This window comes from Thermobia domestica, chromosome 13 (genome assembly GCF_964235325.1).
Source record: "Thermobia domestica chromosome 13, izTheDome1.hap1.1, whole genome shotgun sequence".
Taxonomy (NCBI): domain Eukaryota; kingdom Metazoa; phylum Arthropoda; class Insecta; order Zygentoma; family Lepismatidae; genus Thermobia; species Thermobia domestica.
Genome location: NC_137466.1, coordinates 170056609 through 170083439, shown reverse-complemented (window position 1 = coordinate 170083439; position 26831 = coordinate 170056609). Strand labels below are relative to the sequence as shown.

General features: G+C 34.8%; 2 protein-coding genes across 3 annotated transcripts in view; one reads left to right on the top strand and one right to left on the bottom strand.

Annotated features, from left to right (window-relative positions):
• Nucleotides 1-8451, top strand: part of LOC145668741 (lysozyme 2-like) — a 39444-nt gene extending 30993 nt beyond the window's left edge. The window contains exon 5 of the mRNA XM_081736871.1: nucleotides 8207-8451. Coding sequence (XP_081592997.1) covers nucleotides 8207-8238 — 32 coding nt within the window. The 3' untranslated portion in view covers nucleotides 8239-8451. The remainder of the gene's footprint in view (nucleotides 1-8206) is intronic.
• Nucleotides 8452-11312: 2861 nt separating this feature from the next.
• LOC145668739 (nucleolar MIF4G domain-containing protein 1-like) overlaps nucleotides 11313-26831 on the bottom strand; it is a 65091-nt gene continuing 49572 nt past the window's right edge. For both annotated transcript variants that reach the window (XM_081736868.1, XM_081736869.1), the window contains exons 9-12: nucleotides 24508-24725; nucleotides 20444-20608; nucleotides 15400-15531; nucleotides 11313-12662 (exon numbers count right to left, since the gene is read on the bottom strand). In XM_081736868.1, the coding sequence (XP_081592994.1) occupies nucleotides 12378-12662; nucleotides 15400-15531; nucleotides 20444-20608; nucleotides 24508-24725 (800 nt within the window). In that variant the 3' untranslated portion in view covers nucleotides 11313-12377. The remainder of the gene's footprint in view (nucleotides 12663-15399; nucleotides 15532-20443; nucleotides 20609-24507; nucleotides 24726-26831) is intronic.

Here is a 26831-nt window from a genome sequence, read left to right as displayed (position 1 = left end):
AATTCAAATAAGGGAAACTATTCAACAATCTTATAAATCTGCAGCCCGTACAGAGATATAAACTCTCAGAATATTAAGTTTTATTACTTGGGAGCATTTATTTTCCATAATTGATTATTATTACATGTTCAGAGATAAGTGGAAAAATAAAGGCAGATCTCTGTCATCAAAAGCTACGTCAAAATGATATATCATACGAAGTCATTTCTATTTAACATTTTGTGCCCGAATCCAAGATGGTGGACGTAAAGATATGCCTCATCTCGGTCACTACTCAGTATCAGGTATGGATCTACTTCTACAACCTCTATCCAAGATATGATTCCTTTCCCTCAGCCATTTTTAAGTTACAAGAGTTTATTACAAACTTTTGCCATATAATATATATTGTAAATGCATTCAGATCTTTAGGTCGCTTGGGGGTCGGTTAAATATTCTTCGATTGAACCCATTTTTTTCACAGATTAATTTGGTCCGACATGGAACCAATTTAGGGGTTGGGAGCAAAGAAATTCGGAAATCGAAAATTAAGGACCACCCTCCAGTGGCGTATTTAGGGGGGTGGCTTCCGGGCTTAAGCCCCCCCCCCCGAAATCTTACTTACTATAGTAAAGTATATGAAGAATTTTCACATTTTCAGGCAAAGCCCCCCCGAAAGTTAACAAAGCCCTCCCCGAAACAAAATCGTAAATACGCCACTGTATATATATATATATATATATATATATATGTGTGTGTGTGTGTGTGTGTGTACAGGCGCAGATCCAGGGGGCTCAGGTATACAGTGAATAAAATGGGCTTCCATCCTGCTGTACACTGTAAAGCTGCAAACTATGGTTTAGCCTCTCCCTTGATCATATCCTGGATCCGCCACTATATATAATATATAGGAGAGTAGTACACAGTGGATCAATTTTTAAAACTCAGTATAATGTGAGTGTTACTGGAAGTTGTTTCGTGTAGAACATGAGCACATGTCTGCACTACATTCTTAAGTATTTATTAATTTCTAGCGCTTCTCTGTATCGCACAGCTACAGTTACCGCTAATGCTTGCAAATTGGTTCACTGTATACCACCATCGTATACAGTGGATCATATATAGGTAAACAGTGGGTCAATGGAACAATGTATTGATAGTAGTGAATACAAACATGTAATAAAGTGACTCATCTGAAAATTTGAAAATCCATGAAACTGTAAGCAATATCGTCAAACCCTATACTACTGCTCAAAATAAATGATCAAATTCTAAATAAAAGTGAGAACTGAACTATTACAAGCGTCTTAATTGCATAATTATTAATTTTAAGAGTTGAATATGAGAATAAACAACACAAATTACTTTTTTATAAATCAAACTTTTTAGCAGCGCCGTAACTTAGATTTTTTTCTGGGGAGGGGGGTATTTGGGTCCACTAGAAAAAGTTGTTTTTCTAATTCTTGGGCCGCTCTTTCCATCTTTCCCTTTCTCTTATTCTTTATGAGCCCACAGAGCCTGTGGGCCCTCCCGCACGGCAAGATCTGCGAGGCCGTTAATACGCCTCTGGGCCTGTTCCATACATGACAAATTACTTAAGGGGACAATATTGACAAAACTCAAAGCCATACGAATAAATTTTATTTCTAGGGTCCCTAATAGTATACAATTTTTTTTTTTTTTTTTACTGAAATAGACCCAAGATTAGTTTTTGTTTTATTCTCCTTTTGTGTCCTGTTTTGTTTACGTAATATAGTGAACATGTTAGATGCTTCATTTATAATTTCATCTTCGTATCGTATATGGAGTAGGAAAATTTTACCTTAAAATGGGCCCTCCTCGAACGACGGGGAGCTTTCCTGGGATGCAGTTGTCCCCTGCCCCCACAAGTTACGGCCCTAGTTTTTAGACAACTCAACTGATATCTTATCCAGAGAATTATTAGTTCTGGATATTTAAAACTAGTAGTTCAACTAATTATAGGCCTACATAATAACATAAACGATTTATCAAAAATGGAAAATAAAACTTTGATTCTCTGCATTGAATTATATTTGTCTGATTATGCACTATTGCGCGAAGAAATATAAGTCTAAATCGACTTTATCACTCTAAAATTTCAAAATTTTAGCTGAGATCAATTCCCTCCACCGGAAACTGATATAACCAGACAGTCTTTTATTTTTCACAAGAGGTTTTGGAAGCACTTTTACTATGCAAGCATTGTATATGGGTGAAATACCTAGTTTATTTGGTTGGACGAAACTTCCATGCATCTTCTCACTTCTCCTTAGAAACGAAATCTTAAATTCATCGTCTTTCCCTTTCATGATTTGACCAACGTAAGGTATCCGTAAATGAAATCTTACAAGAACATAATCACCAGGTTCAGGTTCTCTTTGGTTTTGTTCCAAATCATTATTAATAGTAGTTTCTGTCTCTAAAGTAACATCGTCATATGAAGAATTTTGTAATACAATTGGCTAAAAATCATCACTCTCCGTTGAACTACCGCTTTCTTCCCCTTTCATCAGGATGGCTCGTTTTATTTTTCTTGGTTTCTGTTTCGGATTGCCGCTGAGTTTGGATTCCTTACTGGCTTTCTCTTCATAAAATTTAGCTCTTTCCGGAGTGTCTGTTAAGATACAGCTTCCGCCTTTCGTTCTACAATGTTTCTTTTCTCATGGTAAAACTTTGGGATATCCACGAAATTCTTCAGGTGACACGAAACCACGGTTACGTTTTCCTTTCTGGAAAGTATTTTCTCTTTGATCTGCATCTATATTTTCTACTTCTTCAGTTGGAGGATTGTTGCTTGAGGAAGGTAATTAATTTGTCGTTCTGTCTGATCGTGGCTACGTACAACCGAGAAAAAAAGATCGATGTTTGAAAATACATTTTGTTCGCAAGGAAATATTCCGGTCTTTCTGAAACCTGCTGATGTTAATTGGAATCACTGCGAGTGAAAGTAGCTACTCCAAAGTATTGAGCTACTTTGGAGTAGCTACTTTCCATGCTTTCCATATGCTGTCATGTGTACTCCTGGATTTTGTAACAACCAGGTATCCACAGCAACATTGTAATGTGCTTTCCATGGTCCGAAAACAGACACATCGAGCGGTTGCATTTTATTGCTAGAATGTGGTGGAAGAGTCAAGATATGTACTCCAGCTTCTTGTGCTATATCTATTGCAGCAATACTTTCGTGACTTTGGTTATCGCATATAAGCAAAGAAGTGTTTGCTGGTGCTGAGTAGCTATATTTTACAAATTGTTTTAGAACTTCCAGGAACAATTCTACATTCATTCATCCTGACGGAGTAGCCAAACCAAGTGTGTTAGGTGATGCCCCATTGATCATACGTTGTTTAAAATATTTCCTAGGGAAAACCATAGCTGGTGGTAAAAATGTACCAGATGCGCTCACCGTCACACATGTTGTAACGAGGACTCCACCTTTTCGCCACTCGTGCATTGATTTAATTGCTTGGCTCATTTCTCTGCTACTATTTTCTTAGGTGTCTGAACTGTTGTAGTTCCCATCTCATCTAAGTTGAAAATACGAGGAGTATTACAGAAGTCGGGGTATTTCGTATATATGTTATGTAAATTACTAAAGAATGCCTCAGCATTGTGTTTGTTGATTGACGTCAATCTTGAAAGATTATAAGCTTCTGGCTTTCGAATACTAAGATCTTTGTTACGATAAAGAAACCACCTCATCCACTCCAGACCCGCAATTTTTGCTTTTTCCCACGATGTAGTTATCGATATATCGTTTTTTCTTCGCAAGTTCATACGCCAAACGCCTCACAGCCACGGTAGATAAGCCATAACACATTTCGCTGCACGTTTTTATATATTTCGCAAGTAAACGCTCCAGCTCCAATGTGAACATTTGTCGCACAGAATAATTCGATTCCATATTAACATTATCACCTGGTGATTTCATATATTTTGGTATGTATCTGTTCAAAGTTGTGTAACCAATGTTCTTGAACTCAGCAATACTTGTAATACAATGTCCCTGCTCCACCAGTAATTACATTCCTTCTCTCATTGAAATGTCTTTAACGTTGCATATTTTGCATATTTTTCCTCGTGGTCGAACCATTATTCTGCAACCTATAACATGAAAGCAGGAACCCCGTGAGGTGGCAATACTACGACGTGTTTTAAAATGAGTATGCCAAATATATTGAATTACTATAAACACGATGAGGTACAGAGTGAATCAGTCCACTGTGTACTACACCGATGTGATCCACTGTGTACTTGTTGGTGTTAACGCAAACAATTGTTTACTACAAGGAACTATTGAAGAAGAAAAACAAAATAAACTATGCTACATTACAAATACATCCTTACCTACTTATCCAGTCTGTAATATTATAAATTACAGAATAATTTACATCGTCACAGCATTCACTTCTATTACTGTTTTTTACTTTAGCATGAGCAAAATAGATTTTTCACTTCAGCGCACGAGAAGAACATCCATTGTTGTTGACATTTCATTCGCAAGTGTGTAATGGGAAAACAAAACAAATGACATGAACTGGGTGAATTTGTGCTGTAAATAAATTAGTAATGTCTTCCGATCCCTGTGTACAATGATCCACTGTGTACTACCTTCCCCTATATATATTGATAAGCAATACATCGATGCAACATAATAGTTACTTAAACCTTTTCAGAATAAAAATATATAAAACGCTTGGATGCCAAGTGACTGAGCTAAGGAAAAAAAAAAGTTAATATCATAATTCACTTCTATACATGGGTACATATTTGTTTGCCACGTGGTTTAAATCCTAGTTCGAAATTACGGTACCACATGACATTCAATGTTGGCTCTATGAATGGAATTGTCATTCAATTTACTTGCCAAGTGACATAAATCCAGTTGTTTGTTGTAAATAACCGTCCACTCTCATAAAATTGGGGTTTTCCTTAGCGTATATTATTGTGAACTGTATTGCAGAAGAGGGTCCTTCGAGAACTAGAAAAAGGGTTCGCAACGAGTTCAATAGTTCGCGTAATGTTGCAACAGGCCTACACATTTTGCACCGTAAGACGCTTCCTGAAGTATTGCGTAATCTGAACTGCAAGTGTCGAAAAAAATTGCTTTTCAAGCGTTACTGCCGATGATAGAGAACAGATGCACAAGCTTTATTGGGAGATGGGAGATCTCGCCAAGCAAAGTGCGTATTTGTGTGAACTCTTTATGATGATGATGATGTGTGATGAAACAAAGACTCTTTGAATTATCGTCAACAAGTATCACTTCAATTTTCCATCCTGTAGTGTTGATTTAAACATACCCATACAAACATTTTCTGCACATGATAGGAAACCGGCGAGGATATACTAGAAGTCCGGGAGGGTAAGTGCCCTGGGATTGACTGATCTCTGTTCTTCTAATGATGTAGATGTAGACTTACTAATGATGTAGACTTCTGGTCATTTGAAACTTCAGCTAAGGGAAAAACTATCTGCATGCCTAAAGACGGCTACAACATAATGGCTTCGGCCCTATGAAAGAACAAGTTTATTGTTCACTTAACGAACCCCACAGATTTGGTCAAGTTACTTCAAGAAAAAATTACCAGACAAAATAAAAATCACGACTACAATGCAGTTAACTAGCTTAAGATGCGTCACATCAAGTATAATAAGAAACTATCACAACAGTTTTTTTTTTAATTTAAAAAAAATCTAAACAATTAAGAAGGATTCTCTATACTTGACCTATAAAAAGGCCAAATAGGAAGAAGAGAAGTTGAATGGCCGATAAACCTTATTGCACATCAGCTCGAGCAACTATATCTGGATGGCAGCAACGAAACCACCTCAAAACAAGAAAAATTTTCCCTGGATGTCCTGGATGAGAAAAAGCCCCACTTCTAAAATTACTTAGGTCTGGGTTCGTTCTTCAGCTATGTTTTCTCTAGTCCATATCACGAGCATATTGAAAACATAGGATCTCGAAGACCGGTAGCCAAAATTTGGGTGTTAACTAGCCCAGTAGAATGATTGAAGAATTATGGTATCAACACACTAACTGAACACACATATATAAATCATTTCTTATTTTGGATGTCCATACTATCTTTCCATATCGTCTCATAATAAAATCTTGTGCTAAATGCACATTTTATACATACGTAATATTTTCGTGCAAAAATACTAGTAAAAGCAAAATATATTAAACAAATAAAAAATTGTTTAAATTTGGTATAAAAACGTTTTCGAAAACTTTTTATTGTAATTACTGAATCTAGAACATTATAAATTTTCTACTGCATGAAAATTGTACAACTATTAATATTATCAATTCCACATGTTATTACTATTTGTGCTCTACATTTGCTAGCTATTTTCATAATGAATAAGCTCCTGTATTGAATACACGAGCGCGACGCGTTTACAATGAATTTCGAGCGCGGACAAAACACGTCAAGATGCCTACGCAGAATTATTATAATAGATCATTTTTGGTTCTTCTGGTTCCGTTTAGTGCATGCAATCCACCATTCTCTCTCCATCTGCGAGGTGCAATTCCAAATTCGTGTGTTAGTGTGCGTGACTTGTGTATTCATCTGAACGTGGGCGGGAGAGAAAAACACTTTTAGTTTACACGAGAAAAATGTAAAATAGCACTATTATTTTTGTTTGTATGGGATTATACGCACGTTATTACGGTTAACTAATAATTTTTATTACATAACATCATACTTCTTTTATTTTCCTCTACACACTGTTTTTACATAAGAAATCCGTACCTTCTTTCGAGAGATTGACTGAACTTATCGGGACTGTCCCAACGAGTTCCTTGAGACTAAATCACGAGGCAAGGCGAGTTTGGTATATGAAGCAACTGGTAAAAGTGACTTCGAACGATCACAGACGCTCTCTATAAGGAACACAATTTTGTCTTCGCTGCTTGCTGAACTATTTCAAGCGATGTTCAAAGCGAAGAACGGAACAGTGGCTCAGCGTTCACTTAGCTATAAATAAATAAATAAATAAATATATATATATATATATATATATATATATATATATATATATATATATATATATATATATATATATATAAATAAAAGTTTCTGTATTGTTAGAAAACCGTCTTGGCCGTTTTCAAACAGCATAATATTTCATTTCTTTTACACTAACTCTCTAGTGTTTTAATTTTTAAAAGAGTATATGAAAATACCATAAGCTGAGTTAATTATGCTTTTGGTTGTCAAAATAAGGGAAATATGAAGTTTTTATGAACTGTTGAACTTCAAGTGTCTCTCCTGAAAAACTTCAATTTTGGAGTTAGGCATTTGGCATCCAAACTGTATTATTACATATCAAACCAAAAATAAAATCAAAACCATTCGTCGTAATGGCAATTATAATGTTAAGAGTACAAATCTTAACTAAAAATATGAAATTCTGTACCAAATGATACACCTCGTAACGATTGTGTAAGAGAAAGTCAAATTATTGATAATTATTAGATCAACTATTCGTGACTTTTCGAACTAACACTTTGGTTTACATGTTGATGTTACAGTAACAGTGCTCCCTAAAATAACCTATTTTTATCTACTTTCATTTTAGTCTTACTAACACATTCAGCTCAAAACAGTAGGCTTAGAAGTGGTATATCTAAACAGAATTATTTAGCCAATCTTAAAGTATTAGTTAACAATTTTGCAAAACGATTAGTGGAATGTCTTATTTAGGAAAATACATGCAAAAATTAGTTTTTGAACTAATTATAATCACGACGCAATAAAGGTTGAACACCCACACTTAAATCCAAATTTGCACAAATATTTTCATTATGCTCTTTGGCCTGTTACATAAAATGTACAGATTTACATCTGCTTTTTTACAATTAGACAAATATATGGTACGTTAAACTAAAAATGTCATTTCATTCCAACTAGATAAATACTATGATGAAAGACAATATTGGTGTAGTATTCACTATCATATGTACAGATGCAGAACTTTAAAACATACAATTGTAAAAATGCTTATTATTACAAGTTCTTAACTAGATTTAACTAGTATTACAAAACGTATGTCTCATGAGATAGACCATGGAACCACCTCTCATTTTCGGTGAAATTCGAATTTGAATCTAATTATTAAGATTTCACTTATGCATTAAAATTGTGTATACAATGAAGTAAAAGCTTAATAATTTATTTATTTATTTTTACAGATTCTTCTTTGGATGGCTTAATTGACGAATGAGAACCATTTGAAAACAAAATGTACAGAATAAATGGTTACCGGAAAGTTTTTGCTGGTTCATCAAAAACACATTTATGTTGCATTTTATCAAGTCAAAAGACTTAAGTATTTATTTATTTATTTATTGAAGAACGAGCTTATTATCGCTTTTATTAATGTATTAAATTTTGTAGTTATGGAATTGTATAATAAATTTTGTGTGTCAGTTGTTAATTAATTTACTTTTTTGCGAATATCCTTAATCTCTTGTTCATTTTAACGAATTGTGTGTTGTGAAATCGCTGCTGGTTTACTTATTTGTTTTTAATTTTTGTAAATGAAAGTTTCGATAAGTTATTGCTATATTTCTGTTACTGTTTATTGGTTTGTTGAGTGTGATTAAGAGTTCACCCCTTTTCAGTAGAAGCTATGTTAGACACGACCTACTATCGGTGTAAAGTGGGATCCGGACCACTACTCGGGTTTGTACCTCATGCGAGAATCGCACCCGAAACCACACAAAGGAAGCACACGCGTCAACCATTCTGCTACTGGTATTGATTATTTGTTTAGAATGCTATACCAAATTTGATTTCAAACTTCAAATCTTGTACTACCTTCAATTTGTCTGAGTTTTAAATAAGAATGTATAATTAATATAGGATTCTCATACATTAATAAGAGGTGCACACCAAAAGTACGTGCTCTTTTGTTCTAAAGTCCACATTCTTTGTCATTTCAGGAAAGCAACTGTGGCGTCGTCCTTCGTCTCTAAGCAATGCAGGTTTTGTTTACTAGGTACCAGCAGTTGAGTCACAGTGTCTAAACAAGTAAGACATGTTTCTGACAGTGCCCGAGGACATGGAAAAAATGAAATGAAATTTTTAAGTTTTACGTCCCACAGTTAAGCCGGTTAGGCTAAAGGAGACGATTATGATGAGAGATGAGTGAAATGGTGGAATGAAGAAAGTGGGAGGAAACGGGAGAGCCCCGAGAAAACCCACGAGCACGGTGTTTGTCCACCACAAAGTCCACGCGGCGCGAGCTGGGATCGAACCAGGGACCCCAAACACCGAAGGTGAACGCTCTACCACTGAGCCCCCCTTCTCCGAAGACATGGAATTTTCGGTTGAAGAGCAATGGGTAATTGTGAAATTCCTAACAGCAGCTAGACGTTGTGCAGCCGATATTCAATGCCAATTGGATGGTGTGTGCGTGGTAACAGTGCTCTCGTAGAAAACACTGTTAGGAAGTGAGTACGTAAGTTCAAAGCACGACAAACGAGTGCGGAGAATGAGCCAAGGTCTAGACGTCCAAAAACAGTATCAACTGAAGCTATCACTGGCTGTTGAAATTTCATTACGGAAGATAGGTGTGTTACCATGCAGGAGATTTGTGATACAATGGAAACAGTAGAACAAATAATTACAAACTAACTGGAGCTGAGTTTCTTCTCGCAGGTTTCACGATGTTTAATGACGATTAAAAAGAGGCAAGGATTCGATCAAGTGTTGTAAATTTGATATGCATCAGAAGAAAGCGACGCAATTTCTTGGAAAGTGTTGTGACAATGGATGAATCACAGATTCCATTATTCAATCTGGAAACAAAAAAGCAGTCGATGCAATGGAAACACACAGATTCACCCCTTCCCCCCCAAAAAAAAGTCGTCAGATGGCATCCAATGAGAACGTGCTATACGCTATCTTCTGGGATTCCCAGGGAGTGATATTGTTTCACCCTGTTTCGAAAGGCCATAAAATTACGGGCGAGTATATACGTATACTTTTGGAAACAGTTTTTCCCCCAAAAACTGACTGAGAAACGAAAATAAATGGAAAATTGCAATTTCATTCTCCACATGGACAATGCACCACTACACCGTGCTAATGTTGTGATCTCATCCTTGGCTGACCACGGTATTAACCTATCACACCCTCCCTACTCACCGGATTTAGCCCCGAATGACTTCTGGTTGTTCCTTTGAGGTTTGGAAACAATCTTCAAAAATTTTCTTTGTGGACGTCATTTTGTCAGTAGATAGACCCTGGGAAGTGCTATTTTCCAGTATATGAAACATACCCCCAAAGATGACTATGCTATATGCTACACAAAATGGACGTAGCGATGGCAACTGAGTAGCAATAAAGAGGAAGAGTTTGTTGAGAAATTGATACCGATTAGTTCCCTGTATTTTCTTGTTGCTGAAAATTAGAACGAAACGGCACGTACTTTTGGTGTGCACTTCGTATTTGAAAAGATTAGTTTACATTCTTAACATTTATTTCTGTATAAAAAAAATTCGAACTCAAGAATCATGGCATTTATCACTAAAGATTGAAAAATAATCTACTTGAAATTAAATAAAATCTTTCAGTTTAATGTCCCACGATTATGGCTTTTACGCTAAGGGAGATGGATGATTGATGATGAACGAATCGGTGAAATGAGAATATGAAAGGAAACAGGAGTATCCCGAGGAAACCCACGGACAAGATGATGTCCACTACAAATTTACTTGGCCGGGGATCGAACCGGGAGACCCTACGCACCAGAAATAAGCACTCTACCATTGAGCACCGTGCCCGTCTTGTAACTTGAGACCATATACTAAGTACACAGCACTTTACATTTGACCTTAGCAAACTCTCGAGAAACAGCTTTAAGAGTTGTTCATGTAAGAAAATCATTTCAGAAATAAGTTAACAGTTGTCTGAAATAAACACACACAAGAACATTTTCATATCTTTGAATTTCAAAAATATTCGAACGCGTGGCAATAAATACAAATTTTAGCCTACAGCATCAACCCTAAATTTGCAGGAGTATTTCAAGGTAAAAAGTCAGTTTGTACAATATAATCTCGTTTGCATTAAAAACAAAATATGCAATGTTTCCTTTAAAAAAATGAACAGGAACGCTAAAAATAAGAAACATCTAATTAAAAAGAAAACACTTCCAATTTTTGTAAGACAAAGAAAAGGAAATCCATGTAAACTAAACTGTATTAAGATTGATATAGAATGACGAGAAAACTTGGTATGCTTCAACAATTTAAATGATTTTAAATGTATACAGGTAAATAAAACTATATATTATTTTCAACATTCTGTAATTTTATCAAAATAATAATTAGAATTTTGCATTAAATTATACACTTGTCTATACAAAATTGATAAAACATGGTTACAAAAGCATTACAAAATATTCACATTCCCAAACAAATTAGTTGTATCTGTATTTAATCCTTTAATCCCATATTTTCTGATCAGAAAAAAAATGATCTTAAGTTATTTAATATTATTATGGTGATAGGACAAACCACTTTGTGTGTGTGTGTGTGTGTAACATCTGGCAGGTCAGGATCCTAGATGGACAACAGTTTTTATATATAAATATAAATAGTATTCTGTTTATATATAAATAGTATTCTGTTTATTGGTTGTATTGAAATTCAGCGTCCCCTTCAACACTCAGGTTACATGAGACATGGACATATAGCTTAACATGGGATCCAAACCACATGAGCTCCAATGGGAATCGAACCCGGGTATACAAAAGCGCATATATTAACCACGAAGGTGCTCAGTATTATGTTGATGTTCTATATTGTGCGTACATCTAATAGGATGGAATTAATTATAAAAAGAATATTTTTGAATATATCAATCTCAGTTACGTGAATACTTATACTGCTTTTTGAACACTGACAGATGTACCAGTTTCATCTGTACTATAAATGTCGAGATTACTCATGCATGTATATTTGAATGTAAAAGGTCACCTAATACTTAAAATAAAATGGTAGTGAATGGTATAGATAAAAATAAATACGAACTTTTATTTACAACGAAGTCTGTATATAAACTGCATCAATTCTGTACAGAAAGTCTGAGTTCTGGTTTCCCTTTGAAACTACACTTAACACACTGCTAAGATTTTTTGACACAACAAAAGTATGAAAATGCGCCTTGTTTTCTACTGATAGCAATATTGATCTATCAGTCTTTATTTCTTAAAAAGAAGCATGTTAGATACTTTTCAACAGACAAGTTTTATGACTCAACATTTGAGATGGAAAATTTGGCGAATTTATTGTAATGACTTTTTCTATTAAACAAACGGAGGGAGGAGAGAGAGCAAAAACACAGGGAATTATTTTAAAGTTTCAATCTTGATTCTCCTGCTGCAAGAGCCTTTTCTGCTATAAGCACTCGACTTTCCAATTGCTGTTGATCACTTTCACTTATTTTGTGCTTCTTACGCAACAAGAAGTGATGCATGAACAAACGAAGACCTTCCCGAAACATGTGGAGCTTTGGAGACGCAGCAACTCGAAGAAATACTTGTTGGCAAGTTTCTTCTGATGGATGTAATAAGATACCTAACAAGACTTTTCGAAGAAACTGAACCACTGTCTTGTTCATTTCAGCAAATTGAATTACCTGTTGGAAAACAAAATATAATTACAACTTCAAATAAATATAATTGTAAAATTATTTTATTAGTAACGTAAAGAAGGAATTTCACAATAAATGAAGGGTTTATTTTCTTTTTAATCTTGAAACATGGATTTTTATTATTATTATTATTATTATTATTATTATTATTATTATTATTATTATTATTATTATTATTATTATTATTATTATTGCTTAACATTCCATGGTTGTGCCCTTTAGGCTAAAAGAAGGGGATGACTAATGAAAGTGACAGATTATGAAATCAATTTTTTTGTGCTCTCCCACGGGGAACAGAACACGGGACCACATGCACGAAAGTCACATGCGCTAGCAACTAGATCAGCGAGGAGGGCTATGAAACAAGAAAAAGTAGCACAGTTTTGAAAGTTAAAGTAGAAACGAAAATAGTCAATTTAGCATAACAACACACAACAGAGTTGATATGACAAAGTACCTAGAAAAACAGGGATTCTGTAAAATACATATATTATTATTATTATTATTATTATTATTATTATTATTATTATTATTATTATTATTATTATTATTAAAAACTAATAACAATAGACTTCACATTTCAATATGATTGCGTTTTTCTTAAAAAGAAAAGTTAGGTCATTAGTATTAAGCTATACACTTGGCCATGTTCAATCAAGTTCTTTTTAACAGATTAAGGTCAAAGAAAATATCAAGTTGACAAAGTATGCCTGATGCTGCAGAAATGAATATTGATTAATTGTTAAGTAAGTAACAGGAGTACATTCTGTCCCTGTGATAATTCTTAAACCTTATTACTTTTTATAACAATAATAAAAATAAGTCTGAAGACATAAAGCGCATCATCTCTTTTCAGAATGAAAATACACAACAAATTCGTATATTTCTCATACTAATATCTATCGGTTTATTTTTCTTCCTATTGGTACACAAGGCTTGTGTGAAAAATGTTCGACCATGGTTAGTGAAAAACAAAACTTAATTCTCAGTTTTCGTCGTTCTAGTCCCCACAAACTAGTTTCCTCCTGCTTCAGATCACAGAATGTGCATCATGTGTAGTGATGATTGCATTGTTCGAAACAGGTTCGGGACCTCAAGAAATGCTGTTAGGACAGCCGTCGAGTTATCCTAATATCCTTTTATAGTCTTTTTTTGATATTTTTCAGGTCCCTTTCGATTTTCGAGTACAGACGAAAGTCCCCCGAACTATATCCAGAGAGTAAGGAGCTTGACAAATCTTCGGAATCTTGTATTGTACCAAGAAAGACAATCATATGGACATCATAAAAGAAGTCATTATTCCGGTGCATTTGCCCAGTCTTTGAGTTACACAGATCTGGTCAATTTCGACTAAGAGCGTCACGCCGATGAGGGAAAACGTCCAAAGAGTAGCTCTTTGTAGCTGTACGTCCTTCCTTTACGTACTCATGATGCATACCACCACGGAAGATCACAATCAACATTATAATGGTTCTCCTACGCAACGGGTGACGTTTTCTGGGTCTTCGCGAGGTTGGATGTTTTCGCTGAATCGATTATGTTTTATAAGACCTTCCTGATAACTTATGGCTGGCCCGTGATTGCAATAAGTTCTCCTTTCTTCTAACTGCCCATTCAATATTTTCAGCAGAATGTAATGGGTTAAGCCCATCAAGTTCGACTAACTCTAGCCTTCCATACAAGTCCTTCGGGGTCCTGAATGTCTACTAGTTTTACCTACTGGTCGAAAGAATTCCCCAAACAAGTAGGAGTTCACCAGCATCTGCAGTGTTGGCGTTCGAGCGTTATAAGGCAAGCCGAACTCCCACTTGGAGCGAACTCCAAGTTACCAAATCCCACGAAATGACCATAGCCTGGCAGAGACCAATCCTAATCTGGAATTCTCGGGAATTCCTGAGGGAACCTGCTAATTCCCAACACATCCCGGACCCAATGACACATACTATTGTTTTAGAATCCTCCGGTAATAGCGCAATGAATTGTATAGTAGCAGTTGGGGTACGTAAATACACATTTAAGAACTAATTGAGTGCTCATATGGAGAGGTACCATCTATAAGTGAAATGAAATCTTTAAGTTTTACGTCCCACGGTTATGCCGGTTAGGCTAAAGGAGACGGTGATGATGAGAAATGAATGAAATGGTGGAATGAAGGAAGTGGGAGGAAACGGGAGAACCCCGAGAAAACCCACGAGCACAGTGTTTGTCCACCATGAAGTCCACACGGCGCAAGCTGGGATCGAACCAGGGACCCCAAGCACCGGAGGTGAACGCTCTACCACTGAGCCACCGTGCCCCCCTACCATCTATAAGTGTAGATAAAGAGATAGATACCAGTTCTTGTAATTCCTTGGTCTGCTTGCGATAAACACCATAATTTTGAAGCTAGGACATTTTAAAAAGTGCTTGTTCGTAGGTCTGTATGGCTCTTAACTCGAAACGGAAGCACTCTGCAGTGTTTTTATACATAGACTTTCTGGCTTGTTTACATGCGTAAATTCACGCTTCAAGCGTCGTAAACGGTATTTTGCAGCAACCTGAATATATGCATATAGAAAACAGTTAAATGAAAAAATTCTTACTAGTATTTAAAGAATAAATATAGTCATACTCATTATTATGAGAAATATAGTAATGGATATGTGTATTTGTGCAATTTTATAAACAAATATAACAATTTAAAACATAAAACAATTATGTATACAAATATACGAAAACTTACTTTTAGAACAGATAACGGAAGTCCCTGTTCTACAAATAGGTGAGTAACAAAAGATGCCAAGTTGGTAAGTTGTACACGAGTCAAATCATAGATCTCTTTTAATCTATCCCATAAAGAATACTGAATTATCATCTGGAAAGAAAAATGACATTTTGAAATAGATCGCTTAGAACGTTTTGATATGTTGGGTTGGAGAAATATTATGTTTAAAGATGTTAAACAAACGCATTTTTAAGAATAGTAATATTTCAAACACACACTAGATACAGTGCTGAGAGGATGAATCAATAGCAAAACGAACGTTCACTTTGTTGTCTTGCAAAATTTGTCTTGATATTAAACAATATAACGTAACAAAATAACAAATAATGTGTATAAACAATATATTAAAATCTACAAAAGTACCAAGCAGCAATAAATTACTGAAACAAACAACACATTTTTAATATATAAATTCACGTAAGTTACTTTTTTTTTTCATTTTTTATAGGTAATAATTTCGACAAGGTTTTTCTCTGCCGCCTTAGTCACGTCATTAGTAAGAAAGGATAGGAAATTTAAGATAATACAGAAGGTAAAAATTCATGAAAAAGATGTTCTTATCTTCACAAATTAAATGTATTTATTGTTTCGAAGTGTTATTATTGAATCTCATATCTAATTTCCTATTTTCCATTTTCATCAATATTGTCAAATTATAAACTGTTGAATAACTATACTATGAACCTGTAAGTGACCATGGTATTTTTATTATAAAATTAGTTACAATTTTATTGCTCAGTTATTCAACAGTTTATAATCTGGCAATATTCATACAAATTGAATGTATTCCTGCTTTTACTGCTACTTTATCTCCGCAACTGTGCTATTTCTAGAGCTCTATGTTTGCTTTCTTTTATTCAATTTTTATCCGTGGGGTCAATGGTTCAATTCTAGCCTGCGCCATGTGAACTTTGTGGTGGACAAACACCGTGTGCCTGGGCTTTCTTGAGTTCTCCCGTTTCTATCCACTTCCTTCAGTTTATCACTATCATTTATCTCATCATCACCATCTCCCTTAGCAGTGATGTATAAACATTGGACGTTAAATTACAAAGAAAAAATACAATGTTGCCAAATTATAAACTGTTGAATAACTACACGCTGAAACTGAAACTAACCATTAAAATTAAATAAAATGAAATACCATGTTTATGATAAATATATCAGTATGTAACGTTAATTTCATATGGTATTTTTTCATGCTTACAATTTTAATTATTTAACATTTTATGATCTAGCAACACTGATAAAAATGGAATAAAGGAAAGATCCTGGAGATTCAAGAAGCAACACAGTCGCAAAAACAACAGAGAAAAAAAAAAAAAACACGAGTATATTTTATTTCTGAAAGTACAAGTACTTTTTTTGTACTTTTTTTTTTTGTTTGTTTGTTTTCTGTGATACTACAAATTTCCTAAGCAATACCTCACATTTCCTCACCTCTCATTACTAAGTGCTCTGACAAAGATGGCACAGAAAAAATTGACGAAATATTAGCAACAAAAACTGGAACACAACTTTGGCTGACGTCGATGACGGGAAAATAAACATGGCAGAAACGCGCTTATCAACTGTTAATAATAGAATCAATCAGTCTGCTCAATAAGGGGAAAAACCAATTTTTCCATGTCTACCAAGAATCCGAGAAAAAATGTCAAGTAATGAACATTAACCATTGCCCAAATGAGTCGTGTCAAGATTTAAATCTGTATTTTGACTCTTATTAAAACATTTTACAAAATCTATATTTTGTTTTATTTTCAGTTTCCTCTTAAATATGGAAAGTATTCCTAAGGTGTTTTGATAATCTGAAAGGGTGGCGCTTTTAGTTTTGTTATCCCTCACTTTACTAAAATCAGCTGAAGGGCCAGAACCAGTATTCTGTAATTCGTAAGGTATTTTTTAGTTTATTGGTGGTTTAATGGTAACACAACAAACATATCAATATTTACATATGCATTTACAGTGCTAATGATTAAATCATTTTATATTTTCGATAAGTTCTGAGAATGAACATTCTTTTAATTGGTTTAAATACAGCATATGCCATTTTAGATTTGTATCTTAACAGTTAGGGAAGGTAACAAGATTAAATAAAATTAATCAATAAAAGGGTATTAATTATTTAAAAAAATAAAAATCTACATTTAGGGCATGCTCAGAAATTTTATGTTTAAAATTTTATATTTTAATTATTTCAGCTACTTAAAATAATACAGAAACTGACACATTTCTATATAAATGAAATGCAAAGGGAGCTGTACGGCGTAGGTGCAACACTAAAATGTAAAAGTTAGAACATTGAAGCAGTACTATGTGATGTTCTGCTAGTACTTTTTTTTGCCGATCTCCCGCCAGATGGCGCCGTGTTAAGTCTAATGGCGCCGAAAAAAAATCAATTCTGAAAAGGCTACGTTCTAACTTAGTTAAATAGTGCCACGAATATGGATTTTTTGTTAGACGCTCTATTGTGAATGACATAATGCTTTAATATGCAGCGTGACCACTCTTGGACTGTGTATCACTGACTAAACCATATTTGAAATGAACCCCAATAAAGCTGGTTGTGCGCAACTGAGACACTGACAGCGTCAGAGAATACACTGACATAGTGTGCTACGGCCACAGGTTCCGTATGTCCCAACTAAGCATTCATTAAGCAATTCTCAAAAAGTGACTTTTCAAAGTGGACCATAAGACGAATATTCATGAGCTGAAAGCTAGCCATGTCGTGCAACGGGGAACCAACTACAGAGAGGCGTACAAACGCCATCTGGTGGGAGATCGGCAAAAAAAAGTATAGTCACCGTAGACGAGGCACGGATATATTTGATGGAAGAGCACAGTGGCTCAGTGGTAGAGAGCTTACCTCTGATGCATAGGATCTCTGGTTCGATCTCCAGCCAAGTAAGTTTGTGGTGGACACATCATGTTCGTAAGATTTCTCGAGGTACTCCCATTCCTCCCACATTCTCATTTCACTATTTCTTCCACTATCATTACTTGCCTTAATCGACCGTCTTCCTTAGCCTGAAAGCATATCGTGAGACGATAAACTGAAAGGTTTCATTTTATTTTTTATTTGACATTTGTATGGGAAGATTCGAGCAATTACGTACAGAAGTGTCAATGTAGAAGGACGAAAGAATTTCGTTCGTCAGTGCACCAAAAGTTATTTACACGGTTTCATTGTTGTAGGTGAATTTTGTTACAGGGGAGAATTAAAGCTACGTCGCGTTTCCATCCAGGTGAAAATCAACGCTGCGTATTATCAGGAATACGTTTAGACAGATTTACAACAACGACACCAACCGGGTAGACTGCATCGGGACAAGGTATTCCAGTCACACAGCCAAATCATCGCTGGTATTCTACAGACGGATGAATGCTAGGTACGGAATTCTGCCATTCCTTTCACCGTCAACCCAGGATGAATCTTTGTGCCAGCTCAAAGAGTTATTGTAACTACTGTGCCTTCTAAAACACTGCCTTTCGTCTCGTAAAGCGCGCACAATTCCCGGCCTCTGGAATGCGTACCAACAGGAGTGAAATAAATAAAATACCCTTTGTATATCTACAAAGAATTCTCCTTCAGTGGAAAGTATACTATCGGAAAATTGTCAAGAGTCCCGGCCTCACATAAAACACAGCCAGTAGTGGATTGTCATAGATGAGAGATTTCAAGCTCGTCTGCAAGGAAATATATCAGCTTTCGTAGCCCCTTAAACTGCTTTTTTCCTTCTTAACCATTCTTTTTCTTTATATACATTATTATTATTATTATTATTATTATTATTATTATTATTATTATTATTATTATTATTATTATTATTATTATTATTATTATTATCTTCATGTCCGTAGATTTAAGACTAAGCGAAATTCTGATATATTTGGCTTTTTAACTACTAATAAAGATGAAAATTAACTATCATTTGTCTCCTGAATAATATTCACCTGTCTCCTGAACAATAATAAAAGTTGTTGAATGTGTTTATCTATCTGTGGGCGGACAGCAAATGGTACAGGCAGTGATCATTGGTGGAAATTAGCTGCCTTGTCCGTGCGTATTTTGTGAGTGTGGCCTATAAAATAACAAATTTCCTCCGGTGAATAGGAGAAAACATCTCTGTATTTATATAAAAAGTTATATACAGCGGTGTTCTGGTAAGTCCCCGTTAATACCAAAAATTTAATATCAAAAGATATAGCTGTCTTCTTCAATTTATCTTTAATTTCCTGTTCTGTCCTAAATGGAGTTTGTTGCTTGTTGTCTTCCGTCATTTCTTCCTCATCAGGTCGGAGATGAATTTCTTTCAAGTTTTCGTCTACATGCGCTGTTGGAGTATTTTTTGCTAAAGTTATGGAACAAGATGATGGATTCGAAACTAATGAAGAGAGATTGTCCTTTGGTATTTTAACGGTCATTGATTCTAATCTGTATTCCAATAATGTCTGTAATGGAGAAATAATAAAGAATGCCTCATTACTGTTCTTCTTTATATCAACTGGAAAAAATGTTCTTCTTTATATTAATGTTTATGAGCTAGCTGGGATGATAACCTTACGAGCTGTAAATACATCTGCCGAAGCGTGCTGATGTATGGAATTAATAACTTTCTCTAATAATTCTTCCGCTCTCGTGTCTTCTATTGGAAAACCTGGCTTCCGTGGTTTCTGATATTGAGACAATGTGTTTCTCTGCAAATTAATTTTAACCTGAAGACGCTTCAGCAGATCCTGTTCGAAAAGAGGAACGATATCACCATATCCAAAATTCTGAAATAATGGGAAAAAGTACTGTTTCCGGTTAGAATAAAATCAAACTCTGAATGTCGAATTACTTATGTGTTGTATTTAAAGAAGGGTCCAGCATTCATCATTTGCTTTTATTATAATGTTTTAAATTTATTGTCATTACATTTAAAACAAGTCCGTGTTTCAAAGACAGCAAATTTATTTCACTTAAAAAAAGAACAGGAAGTACTCGAATTAGTTTTACCTGAAATCTCCTATCATAATCGCAGAACTTTTGTGCCAGATGAGCATAGTAAGGGTTAAAAGAGGCTTCTTGTATGCAACAGTACATCAGAACGTGGATAATTTCCCTCTCTTGTTGGTGCTTTAAGCCTAAGCGCAGTAACTTCTCAAAAGCATCAAGATAATCCTGCGACAAACAAATAAATACATACCAACATAAGCAATCGGACACGAAACATTCAACAGGCTGTCATAAAAATTTGACACAGAATATTAGTTTAAATAAATAAATAAATAATATATATAATGAAAAACAGTTTGGCTAGTTTAGCTTAGCCAGGAATTACAAGTTAAATCACTGTACGGAAGTTAAATCAGTGGAGACAAGACAAATGTACATGTCTGCACCTGAATAATCCTCCAACTAGGCAGAATTAAATAACTGATTTTTGAAATTTTCATCACCAAAATCTGTCAAAATATTTCTTCACGTTCTCTAGTGAAGACAAAACCATACCTCTATAAATACAGTGATATCAAAATGACATGACTACCTTTACTGTGCCAATATATTTATTTCAGTGAAATATTTATGGAAGCCGATGCTGCTTTTAACCTTTGTCGCTCCAAGTACAAAAGGGGATGAATACACTAAGCTCACATATTTATGGGTTCTTAGTTAACATTAAATAAAAGGTAAATTAGATGTTGGCCGAAATCCTGTAAAAAAAATATCACAATAACTAAATAACCGAAACACAATTAGCAAAAAATTGGTTACTTTCCAATAAATCCTCCCGTGGGGAAATCAAGCACTCTCCATGCGAGCTAGTTCCGTCATAAATAGTAAGGTAACAAGGATAAAAACGAATGAGAAGAAAAAAAGGTTTGAAAAATGGAATACATCCACAGAATACATAGATTAATATAACGTGAAGGATACTAAAATGCCACGAGCAGAGAACAGTGCGAAAGAATGAGCTGAGTTGAAGAAAGCGCGATGTCTATATTACGTCACTATTGTCAGATCCAAAATATACATCAAAACTAGGTAACCAGATTCTATCAATGTTGCCAAAATCCAGATTTAAAGCTGGTTTATATCTATATATATAAAAGAGAACGTACAAAATCCTTTGTCCGCTCATCACGCTAATACGGCTGAACCAATTTCTTTCATTTTTGGGGGGTTATTAGGATTTGGACCCTAGATGGTTTTTATCATATCACTTTAATTTTTAATTACCAGTGTCTTGAGATAATTGACCATTCAAGTGTCCATAACGTACAAATCCTTTGTTATTAGTTCATCATAGGTAAAAATAAACGTATTTATATGCAACCCGCATGACCGTGTCACTCGGCGGGTTAACATAAATGACAGGCGATATACAGCGGAAAATAGCTTGAATCTTCTGTTTAAAATTTTTTAATTGATTTGCTTATTTTTACAGACACTTTTACAATATGCCAGCACCGGGATGACCGCAGCGAAGCGGGGCGGGTTAACATAAATGACAGGCGATATAATGTTAAGATTTACTGCAATCTTCTATGGTTTTTATCATATCACTTGAAAGCGAAAAAGTAAAAATTATCTAAGTAACAAAGTTTATTGCGTTCCGGGGTGACCGCAGCGAAGCGGGGTGAACGCTGCTAGTTTGTAAATAAAGAATGATTCTTTAATCTGAAGGCGGAACTAGCTTATTGTTCCTATACGTGTGGAGAGTGCTTGATTTCCCCACGGGAGGATTTATTGGTAAGTAACCAATTTTTTTGCTAATTTAAATCATCTTATCGTGCGCCAACATAATAATTTTATCCGAAATACAACTTGTAGTTTATCCACTATCAAACCATTTACTTCACAGAGCATTTATACAAATAACCCATGTAGATTTTACACAGAATATTTATTTATTTATCATTATTACCTATTACAGAGCTATTGCTCCTTTTACAATAGGTATTACAGGTATATTTTACATTATTCTTAATACGTTAATTATGAATTCATAAATATGTGAGTTAGTGTACTCACCGTTTTTCATACTTGGAGTGATCGAGGATGAAAGCTGCAGCGGATATCGAAAATGTTTCTGCTCGAATAAATGCACTGACATAATAAGGTTAGTCTTATCACTTACTTAAGAAAAATGTGCCAGATGATTTCTACATTTCATAGTGATACCTGTTAGGTTGGTCATGTGCTTAATTTATTGCATATCATTGAAATCATGATACATAAGCGTATAACTTTCTTACTTTGTACGCTGATCATTTATGCACGTTAGACATCTTCCGCGGAAAAGAAATTCGTCAACTTAGACATTTGTACGACGGATCCACCGCACAAGTCTTTAAGCCTCGGTAAGAATTGTAGAAGGTGCATTGATTAGAGGATTTTATCAGCTCTTTCTCTCATATACTAATGCTACCATACTCCATTCTTTCTAAGCATTACTATTTACATTTAATAATTTCCACATTGCAACAAATCAAATATTCTTCACTTAAATTTTAAACATGAGTTAAGTTTCAGTACAAACAAAATAATAATGTGAAACACAGAAAAATTCGACTGTTGGATTGTAGGAGATTCGAACTCGGATCATCGTATGTCGGGTAGTAGCTTCATCAACTAAGTATTACGATCAGTTCTTTTGTGTTTAGGAATTTTACATTAAAATTTCCTTATTGACCAGCCATCTACTGATATTATGTAGAAATAACTCATTAATGATAAATATTTCAGTTGAGGAAGCTTATGCGAGCTGTGTACATAATTATTTACATTATTTTGTATGCATTAAATTCCTTTCTACTCACATAGTAACTTTTGTATTCTGTTAAAAAAAAATCCAAATTCTTTTGGCAATTTAAGTGACTGTGAACCAGTCAACAAAATATTATAGACTACTTCAATTTGCTAAAGCACCGATACCAAATTTTAGAACTCCGAAATTATTGTAAATGTTTAAACTTTTGTAAAAATCTATGTAAACAATTCAAGGCTGGCTTGAGTACAAAATACCAACTGTCTGCATTGAAGAATTAAGTCAGAGTTGTTTCCAAAATCTAATCCGGTTTGTTGAAATAAACCTAAAACTTATTTTATTCTATCAGACATACACGTGGAACTCCCAGACAAGGAAATACAAAAGGCATGCGGATTGCACTCCGTAGTTTTATATAAAAGGGCCAACTACGTTCAATCAACACACACTTCATGTCTACACTTCAGCTCTAAGACTTGCTATTTGCCTAGAAGTTACGTAAGTTACGGAAGCCAAGGAAAGACGGAGCCTTTATGGTTTACTTCAACTACCACAAGGAACACAATGTAAGTCCCTTTTCATATTAACCTTTTCTAATAGTTTCAGATTCCTTGCTTCGTATCTCAAGCACAGCTTTTATATATGTTATAAGAGAAAGTAATAAAATTAAAACTTCTTTAAAACTCAACTATCAGTTTCCTATTCTCTTCAATTCATGTTTATTTCTATCTCTCGCAATATTCTGTAAGAAATTAACCTAAGATTTAGATAGACTGAGAACCTACAATTAAGGGTTTGATTCTCAGTTTACATTCCAGCATTAAGTGTTCTTCACAGAATGAAGGTACCAGGTATACTACTTTATTATATCTATCTAACTACTTTAATCTTCATATTATTTTATTATTCGTATTAATTACCTCAGTTATTAGTTATTTTGTAAAATAAATAATAATTGAGATAATTACAAAACTTTTTCAACGAAAATAATCACCGACTTCCGTTGAGGTGCTTCACGGTCTATCTCAAATAGTTAAAATCAACTCCTAACGAAATTTACATGAGAGCAATAGAAAGGTATACTTTTTCATTCAAAAGACGAATCATCAAAACAGGTGCACCTTACGTCGAAGTTATGCATGAACACACCAACAACATGTATATAAATGGTTTGAATAGAGAACCTGCTTTTTTTAAAAAATTGGTTAATAAGGTACCAAAGATACTATAAACTACAAAGCTCATATATATATATATGCATGCTAGCATATGCTCCAATACAATAAAAACAAACACGTAATCATATTACCTCAGCGCTCATTAAAATACAAAAAATATTCTTCCTAACATCGGTATTCATCCGCTGTTTTCTTGCTAGTTCCAATAGCTGTTCACTGAAGTTGGAAGCATCTAAACCAGAAGTTACTTCATTTAGCTTATCTCCTTTATTATTATTATCGGCAGTTTCACCAGGAAGTGCTCCAGTCCAAGCAGATCCAACTATCCACCATCTTCCTCGTTCATCAGCTTCAACGCAAAAGACAATCAATACGATTAACACAATGTATTATGTCTCAATATAAATTAGAATAGTTCTTTAGTTTATATATTGTACACCAGTGTTTTAATTTTATGTTGGACTCCCCCCGCCCCCTTAAAGCAGTTATTTCCAACTGGCTCATGCATGACGTAAGAGCGCGGTTTTGTGATTGAAGGAAGGGTTGAGAAACAAAGTGGAACAAAGGAGGAAAGGGGTCAAGGTACGGAAATGAAATAAACAAAACAAATGTTGGCAGTATACTAGTAATCATGGATCCAAAAGTAATGTATCTGCAAAATTACCGACCACGTCATCGATACCCTTCTTGCCACTGCAATTTTTCATCGCCAAGTTTGATATCTGCTCCTTGTGTTCTTTGCATGGTTTACTGAAAATAAGAGCAGTAAACTGTGATGCCACAAAGCATGCAGTTTGGAATGACTGGCACACAGACTCATACACCACATATCCAAGAAATTTAAGCGCTTTATTGTTTATAGAATCAAACATAAAGGAAAGGATAAATGAACGTAAAAAATCAATCAGTCAACAGCAACACAACAAATGTAATTATTCTACTCACAGGACGAGCTACAACTAATTACACAAATAATTACTAAACGTAGCTCCACTTTAAAAATGAATCAATCAGCATATCAGAAATTAATACGATTGCAAAGGTATCGATTGTACACAGTGGATCCTCGTTTCGCGAACGATTAGATTAACGAACAATTTTTCCCTTAGCTTACGAAGAATATTTTGGATCCGAATTCCCATACACACACGACTGTACCGAATATCCCACGCGCCTAGTAATGCTTTTGTGCGTTTGCTGTAAATATCTGTCAGAGCTCTGTGTTCAAAAAGTACTTTTTTTGCATATTTTTTGTGTATTTTTTTATCCCTCATACTGTTTTCTTTAACTTAGTGTTATTTATTTGTCTCTTAAAAAGGTAATTAATTTTTATGCTATATTTTTCATCATAGAAAAACACTTAAAAATGTAAGGGGGTACGGTAGCTCAGTGGTAGAGTGTTCAATTCTGGTACGTGGGGTCTCTGGTTCGATCCCAGCTCGCACCAAGTGGGCTTCGTGGTAGACAGACACAGTGTTGCTCGGTTTTCTCGGAGTACTCCCGTTTCCTCCCACTTCATTCATTCCATCATTGCATTCATTTCTTATCATTACCGTATCCTTTGGCCTCGCAGGCATAATCATGGGACGTGAAACTGAAAGATTTTATTTCACTTTAAAATGTAAATAATGCATACAATATCATGTTTCTGTGGCTAGAACGAATTAATTGCATTTGTATTAATTTCAATGGAAGAAAATAATTACGGTTTACTAATAGGTACGGAATCGATTAAGTTCATAACCAGGGGTTCACTGTACAATATATTAGTGCTAGTACAAAAAATAGCAATCTTACGTACAGTTACTAGGGAAAAAAACATAGCTTAGAGGTTCTTTCGTCATTAACTTTGGAACTGATCGATCAATTTTATTTTCCATTTTTGCTTCTTTTATTTTGACGTAATTCTCTATACAGTAAAGAAAAACTGTATTTCGGTATACTCCTTTTTGCTGATGACTGTTTAATGGACGTCCACACATGATACTGGCATTACATATATATGTATCTCCGCAGACATTCACTGAATATTCATTAAAAGTGTAACGATATCAGTAGGTCCCGGTGCATATTCACAGAGCCCATAATATTAACTAACTGATTTTGTTTTTCGTCGTTAGGTAATGCCGATGTTATAAAGGACAAGATTTATGTAAGCTCCAAATTACATTGGATTTTGAATTCGGTCCAACTAGCGCGTCCACAAATTATCATACAAGTTCACTTCGCATCATAGAACAACCCTTTCCCTACTGATACGAGGATTGTTCGGCAAGTTTTGTCTCCGACTCTGCAATTTTTTTATTATTAATTGTTGTACATGCTTAATTATACCTTCAAACGAAAGCTTGAACCTTCTGCTTTACTGCATTTTTTGTTTTTTCGTGTCACTCTATTAACAATGACACAGTCACAGAATTAGTGGTGGACTACATGAACATCCGATTAAAACAGC